General features: G+C 39.3%; 2 protein-coding genes across 2 annotated transcripts; one reads left to right on the top strand and one right to left on the bottom strand.

Moving 5' to 3' along the window:
* The first annotated feature begins 1,763 nt into the window (after positions 1-1,763).
* LOC121742631 (nuclear transcription factor Y subunit B-1-like) lies at positions 1,764-3,324 on the top strand. Its single transcript, XM_042135829.1, has 2 exons — positions 1,764-1,959; positions 2,731-3,324. Exons 1-2 carry the CDS (start codon positions 1,890-1,892, stop codon positions 3,318-3,320), a joined length of 660 nt encoding a protein of 219 aa, XP_041991763.1. The 5' UTR covers positions 1,764-1,889; the 3' UTR covers positions 3,321-3,324.
* Positions 3,325-3,448: 124 nt separating this feature from the next.
* Positions 3,449-4,755, bottom strand: LOC121742630 (tRNA (guanine(9)-N1)-methyltransferase-like). The gene is made up of 3 exons (XM_042135828.1): positions 4,704-4,755; positions 4,240-4,599; positions 3,449-3,831 (listed from the first exon to the last, which is right to left on the bottom strand). Exons 1-3 carry the CDS (start codon positions 4,704-4,706, stop codon positions 3,505-3,507), a joined length of 690 nt encoding a protein of 229 aa, XP_041991762.1. The 5' UTR covers positions 4,707-4,755; the 3' UTR covers positions 3,449-3,504.
* Between the last annotated feature and the right edge of the window lie 3,241 nt (positions 4,756-7,996).

The following is a 7,996-nucleotide window of genomic DNA, read 5'->3' as shown; positions in this document are numbered from 1 at the left end:
TTTTCTCTTTCCTATCCCCTTAAATAAGATGCACTTTTCCTCCTTAATAATATATTAATAAACATATTATTGTCTCAAATTAAATCATAATAATTTATCACTCAAAAATTAAGTCTGGAGAATCTGAACAAAGAAGATTCTCGCATGTATTTTTCAAAAATCCCATTACAAATTTTCGAAGCTCCTCTATCCCTTTAACACTTTCCTTACTCCTGTGATTTTTTCTTTTCTTTTCTTGAGTCAAGAGATATGGCCTGCAACGACACCAGTAACTGCTTTGTGCAACTTAATAGTTTCTTGCCATTCAATTTAATTAATTTACTCACCTCAAACCCTTGTTTTCAATTTTCGTATTGAATTTTTTTAAATTATGGTATATATATATTATATATTTTCATGGTTGATGCTGTATAGAATTATAAATCTCTAAACTCTCGAACAAGGGGTATAGAATTAGATTTGATGAGATAAGTTACGTTAGTTGAGTAAAGCAATTTTGTGGTTCAATGAACATAGTACCTTTTTCCCAAGACTAACTGATTAGTTCTTCTTTTCATGGTGCAAATTAAATTAAATGCATAGGCTATAACTTTATCTTGTAATAAATATTAGAAGGACACAACTATGAGCAACCTTCACATAAGCAGTTGCAGATGTATGGGTAAGAAGAAGGAAAAGTTATTCACGCTTCATTCAAACTTTACCGCCAACATACACTAATGAATTACAAATTTAGACAAATATGACAAAATTGCAAGTAAGTCATCATTCATTCCAGACAAAATTGCAAAACAATATACACGAGAAGGAGGATGGAGTCCTCTAAGTGTGTGTGTATGTGAGAGAGAGAGGAAATTATATTTGTTGATGCATGTGTCCCGTAGTAGGGAAGATGTATATATATATATATACATGTTCCCGTAATATATATATATATATATATATATATATATATATATGTAAGTGTATTGTATTGTAGTGAAGATAGATAGTGACATGATAGATAGATAGTGACATGATAATTTGGCAAAAGACTATTACTTTTCAGAGATGATCATTGAATTGGAACTCTAAAAAACACAGATGATGAAAGAAAAACAAATTGAGAAGATAGTACATTAAGGTGGTGTTCGGTTCAAAAGATTAAATAATAGTGAGATACAATATAGGATTAAGTAAGATGGGCCTTATCTAAGACTAATTAATATTGGATTTTATGCTCTTGTTTGGTTTTCAAGATTATGTCAAAGATAATTTTAATAAGTAAAATGTTTAGTTGATAAGAATAATAGATGAATTAACATTAATTTAAGTTTATTTATTATACAATTATGAAACAAATTAAATTAATTCATTATCTATTTGAATTAATGATTAACTATTAAATAAAATAATTATATTAATCAAACAAAATCAATTATACAGTAGCTTATATGATTATTGTGAAGCAATAGATTTTAAACTTCATTAATTGAGAGCAGCCTCTGTTCTCCTTTTTAAAAATATACTGTAATTAAATGTAATTGCAAGTTCCAATGCAGTAATTTTAGTCTTTTTTCTCTCCATTAGTTGACAATATTAATTACCACCTCGACATTTTATACAAATATGCAAATATGTATGCCAATATATATCTCGATAGAGAGAAACTAGAACGACGAACAGAGGCAACCAAACAGAGTCAATGGTATTGAGAAAGAGAGGGCACAGAAATTAAATGTGGTCAAGCCTCACACCACAGTGCTGCCCAACTGTGAACCCTTATTTTCCACCGGACGAATGCCCTTCTCTCGTTCGCAACGCCTCTTCGCCACGTGTCCTCCCTCCTCTCCTCTTCTCCCTATATATTAATCCCTTCACAACCAACACCTATACCAAAATATCTCAAGATGGAACTCGGAGGCAACAATGGAGGAGGAGGCTTCCATGGCTACCGCAAGCTCCCTACACCTAACTCCGGTCAGTTCTTCAATTACCTACCCTTTTTTCTTCCAATATGAGTGTACATGTTTTAATGTCTACCATATGTTTTAGACCATTTTTTTATTTCATCTTCTTCCGGTGCTTTAGGAAATGCAATTTGTCACCTTTATTAATTTCTCAGAAACATACTGATCTGATCTTAACATACATTACCAAATAAAGGTAATAAAACAGTTGGAATGGTGTGTTTTCTTGAATTTGAGTCCAAGGAAATGATGAGAAATGTAGCTGCGAATTGTATTGTGTAAAAGGGAACAAAATAGTGTAAACAAGTGGCATACATGCACTATTTGGCCCCACATTCACATCTGTCACTCATGCATTATCAGGTTTTGTATGTGCATTAAATGGAAATAAAAAAAATTGCGATTTGAATTCTACTTATTAGATGATTGGTGGACTAGAATACAAAATGTCAACAAATTCTGCTGCCTCTTATTGTTACTCGATTCACCAATTTTGACTTGCCCAATTTATGTTGAAGACCCATCTAAATATTGAGTTCTATAGTCGGCCCCATACACATCTGCCCGTTATTTTATTGGCCTTTTTTATTAATTAAGAAAATGACATTTTTAAAATGTAGCTACAAAAAGAAAAAAATTAAAACTGCCTTTTGCTTAAAATATTTTTTTCCTTTAATTCAAGATAAAATTGACTATTATTATCTTTACCGTAACAAAATGGCTATTTTATTAATTTAGTCTAAAAATAATTATGTTGCTGGTTTGGTACGGTGGTAAACAGAGTTGAAAGCAGCAGACATGAGCATGGGGCTGCCGTCTCCTCAAACAAACCCGGGCGGAGATGAGTCGGAATGCATCGTCCGCGAGCAGGACCGGTTCATGCCGATAGCGAACGTGATCAGGATCATGCGCAAGATCCTCCCTCCGCACGCCAAAATATCCGACGACGCCAAGGAGACCATCCAGGAATGCGTGTCCGAGTACATCAGCTTCATCACCAGCGAGGCCAACGATCGCTGCCAGCGCGAGCAGCGCAAGACTATCACCGCTGAGGACGTCCTCTGGGCCATGAGCAAGCTCGGCTTCGATGACTACATCGAGCCCCTCACTGTCTACCTGCACCGCTACCGTGAGTTCGATGGCGGGGAGCGGGGCTCTTTGAGAGGGGAGCCACTCGTGAAGAGAATGGTGGATCACAACACCATGGGATTCCATGCCTTTCCTCCGCCGGCTTTCCACCACATTCCCCACCACCATGCCTTCTTCGGAGCTGCGCCTATGAATTTCTTCAAGGACTCGCCTAATGCCGGGCGATCACAGGCTGCGGTCGCCTGCATTGACCCTTTCCCTCAGCTTAAGGACCAATTGTAGGGTTGCACTGCAATCACTCCAAATCACTTTCTAATGTTGTTTTAGGTCAGTAACTTGGACAACTTAACTGCCCCTTCTGTTTTGCAATTTTCCAAACAATTCGCTGCTCTTCTGTTCTACTACTTTTCTTTGTTAACTAGGAATTTTAGTACCTTCAATGTCACTGCTAATGCCAATAATACAATCAGTTGTTCATCAGAATCAAGTACCAAAATATATCAGTCACGCCCAATAAACCATTCACAAAATTTTGCTTGGTCTCTCTTGGGTTGAAATATTCAAGCTTTAATCTCTGCACTGATGCACGGCCTTTTTGCCTTTTGATCGTGTCCATCCCTATACTGTCTTCATCATCTGCTCCAGCTTCCGTTTCATCCTCATCCTTTCCTTCGCCCTCTGTTCCAGCTTCGCCTCTCTTCCTCAGAGGAATCACCTCAAAAAATGAATGCTTCCAGTCTCCTGATTCCAAAAACTTGAGAAGTATCTCCACCACTTGATTCACAGTAAGGACCTGCAAACAAGTAGGCAAATTAAGAGAGACCACAAATAAGAAGTTATCATGGGCGGTTTACTTAAAGCAAGTACAAATTAGGCTCTGTATCTAAATAAAATGAAAGAAAGTGACATGTGACTATATAATCATGCCCCATCTCAGTCAAATGAGTATAATTAACCATCATTCTATCCCAGGACCTGCATATCATTATGCACCATCTTAGCATGTAACATCCTATCAATTGTTGAGATCATGCTTTCAGATATTGTGAAAAGCATTAGTTATAGTCATATCAAAGGACATCATTCGTCAAATGATTTAAGAAAAATGGGAGGAGTATTGGTTAAAAAAACTCAATATTAAAGCAGGAAAGATGATGCCATGATTGCCATCTACGTGTGAGTGCTAAGGACACTAGACAACCTGAGAACTGGACATCTTCAGGTAAGATCCAATAGGCAATTTTGCTGTTTTAATCCCTTGCTCGTTTGCTTTATCCATGGTAAGGCCTTTCCAGCGATTCCTATCCACCAAACCACCAATGATGTAAATTGCTTTCGGATCGAGTACATCCAGAACATTCTCAGAATCAGCTGTGAGATACACCAAATTTTCTTTCTGGTCTTTAAAGGATTCTATGTAGGATTTATCCTCCTTCTCAATTAACCATCTATCATATCCTGGGATCCGCGTAAGTTGGTCTTGCATTTCCCCTTTGCAGCCAGTCAGCCATATATGGGCTGGCACGGGGCATCTTCCATTTAATGCATAGCAATACATAATCTGCATGTAAAATCAACAGTTATTAGCTTAATATGACTGAATAAGATAATGGCAAGTACCTCGTCCAAACAAGCTCAATTTTAGAAAGTCGGAAACAGGCTCACCATAAAACCACAAGCTCAAAAGCATATGATGAAATTAAAGTTGTTTGGTTGTGACAAATGACAAAAACAACAATTTCAGAACAGTCTAATCATGGAGACACACTACGAGAACCAGAATGGAGCAATAACGAGAGAAAGGGCACCACACAGCATTTGCGCAACATAGTTGGGACCAGACTAGAATGGTTGTCTAAGGGTGCATGAAAGATCACGTTCAACTTTCAAAAAGTAAGTTGTAAGTTTCAAGTACATGTAAGATTTTAATTTAAATATTTGGTCTTATGATTAATCTTCTCCAAAAGCTTCACAGGCATCTTAAAATAAAAAACAACTATCAGAAAGAAAGAAAATTGCAATTTCTACGTCACGCTCACAAAATGGTTTCACACCGAATACCATAGAGATTTATTGGTGAAGAGTAGTTACTACTTCTGCTTCGAAGAAAAGGTCAACTGATACAGAATCTGAGTTATTCATAATCCACACACATAACATCTGCACTTCAAAAAATACATAGCCTGCCCCATTCTTGTTTTCAGAACCTCAAAAATAATATCTTCAAAATAGCTTGAAATTATAAAGTTGTTCGATAACCTCCACATAAGCAGTTGCAGATGTATGGGTAAGAAGAAGGAAAAGTTATTCACGCTTCATTCAAACTTTACAGCCAACATACACTAATGAATTACAAATTTAGACAAATATGACAAAATTGCAAGTAAGTCATCATTCATTCCCGACAAAATAGCAAAACAATATACACGAGAAGGAGGATGGAGTCCTCTAAGTGTGTGTGTATGTGAGAGAGAGAGAGAAAGGAAATTATATTTGTTGATGCATGTTCCCGTAGTAGAGAAGATGTATGTATATAAATATGTAAGTGTATTGTATTGTAGTAAATATAGATAGTGACATGATAATTTGGCAAAAGACTATTCCTTTTCAGAGAAGAGCATTGAATTGGAGCTCTAAAAAATACAGATGATGAAAGAAAGGCAAATTAAGAAGATAGTACATTAATGCTATTGAGAAATTAAATGTGGTCAACCCTCACACCACAGTGCTGCCCAACTGTGAACCCTTATTTTCCACCGGCGAATGCCCTTCTCTCGTTCGCAACGCCTCTTCGCCACGTGTCCTCCCTCCTCTCCTCTTCTCCCTATATATTAATCCCTTCACAACCAACACCTATACCAAAATATCTCATGATGGAACTCGGAAGGAACAATGGAGGAGGAGGCTTCCATGGCTACCGCAGGCTCCCTACACCTAACTCCGGTCAGTTCTTCAATTACCTACCTTTTTTTCTTCCAATATGAGTGTACATGTTTTAGTGTCTACCATATGTTTTAGACTATTTTTTTATGACTAGTGAATATTTCATCTTCTTCCGGTGCTTTAGGAAATGCAATTTGTCACCTTTATTAATTTCTCAAAAACATACTCATCTGATCTTAACATACATTACCAAATAAAGGTAATAAAACAGTTGGGATGGTGTGTTTTCTTGAATTTGAGTTCAAGAAAATGATGAGAAATGTAGCTGCGAATTGTATTGTGTAAAATGGGATAAAGTAGTGTAAACAAGTGGCATACATGCAGTATTTGGCCCCACATTCACATCTGTCACTCATGCATTATCAGATAGTATATGCATGTTTCACTTAATCCATTATAATACATCAGTGTTTTTTCCCCATCCGTCTAGGTCTAGTCCAGGTATCATTCACTTTTCGTACTACAATAGTGGTACTACTACTTTCTTTCTTAGAATTAGATTTGATGAGATAAGTTACGTTAGTTGAGTAAAGCAATTTTGTGGTTCAATGAACACACTACCTTTTTCCCAAGACTAACTGATTTGTTCTTCTTTTCATGGTGCATATTAGTATAACTATTCTATATGGCAAATTAAATTAAATGCGTAGGCTATAACTTTATGTTAAGGATAATCTCCCTAACGTGACGCCGAGATAAAGATTAGGAGTCCCGGGAGGCGAAATCCCGTCGACAACTAGGGTTTGTCGAAGAACGAAAATAAAGAAAGTAAAAATAGGCGAAATTTCTCATGTCGTTTTATTAATTTCGGCGCCTATTTATAATCTACGGACCCTAGGGTTGGTTCGACTTACGGCCCGGGAAAGAACCAACAAAGAAAACCCGGGACGGAACTTATAAATTGCTCGACCCATTAGTTCAAAAATAATAAATAAAACCGTGCATTAAACTTAAAACAAAAGAAAAGAAAAAGTCCTATTCTACGCGTCCTCTCCTTGCGCTCTACTTGGGAACGTAATCTCCGAATCTTACCGGCGGCTTGGCTCGTCGGGCCGACTTCCTCTTATCCCTCTTCTCTCTCGGCGACGGTCTCCCGCGCTCCACCGTCTCGCAGTTCAGCTCCGGGGCACGAAGTTCCTCCGGTTCATCCTCCACTCCCGCCATGTCCTCCGGCTCCGTCAAGTCGTGGGGGGCACCCGTATCAACTCCCCCCCCCGATAAGAGCATCCTTGTCCTCAAGGATGAGGCCTGGGAAGCGCCTGCTAACTACCTCTTTGGGCTCCCAAGTTGGATTTTCTCCCCCATCATCATCCCAATGAATCAATGCCTCCTCCCTCGCTGCTCCATTACGCCACACCGTGCGTTCACCCACCCATTTCAGGGGTCTGGACACTGGGCGACCGCGATCGAATAAAGGTGGCAAACTCACGACAGCCGACGACCCACCATGCACAAATGGCCGAAGGAGGCTAACGTGAAATACGTTGTGCACGCGGCTGCCCTCCGGCAAACGTAGGCGGTATGCAACCTGACCAATCCGCTCGAAGACCTCAAAGGGACCGAAATACCTCCTCGCCAATTTGGTAGACATCGGCTTAGCAACCGAATATTGCCGGTACTGCTGGAGCTTCAAAAGGACCTCAGCCCCGACCTCGAACTCCACATGCCGTCGGTGCTTGTTAGCCGTCGCCCGCATATGCTGCTGTGCTCGTTCGAGATTCGCACGCAATGTGACTATCAACTCGCCCCTTTGTCTGATCAAGGATGCCACCTCGGTCGGAGTGGACCGCGACGGTTCCGTCGCCACCAGCGGAGGCGGTTCTCGCCCATACAGGGCTTTGAACGGGGACGTCCCTAACCCCTCGTGGAAAAAACAATTCAGAGACAATTCCGCCCAAGGCAAGAAATTAACCCATTTGTTGGGCTTGTCCGCGACGAACGCCCGTAAGTACTGCTCTAGACCACGATTTCAGACCTCCGTCTGCCCATCCGATTGAGGATGATAGGCCGTTGTA

The sequence above is a fragment of the Salvia splendens genome, chromosome 7, assembly GCF_004379255.2.
Source record: "Salvia splendens isolate huo1 chromosome 7, SspV2, whole genome shotgun sequence".
NCBI lineage: Eukaryota > Viridiplantae > Streptophyta > Magnoliopsida > Lamiales > Lamiaceae > Salvia > Salvia splendens.
The sequence above is the reverse complement of the archived record's forward strand: the minus strand, read 5'-3'. Positions and strand labels throughout refer to the sequence as shown.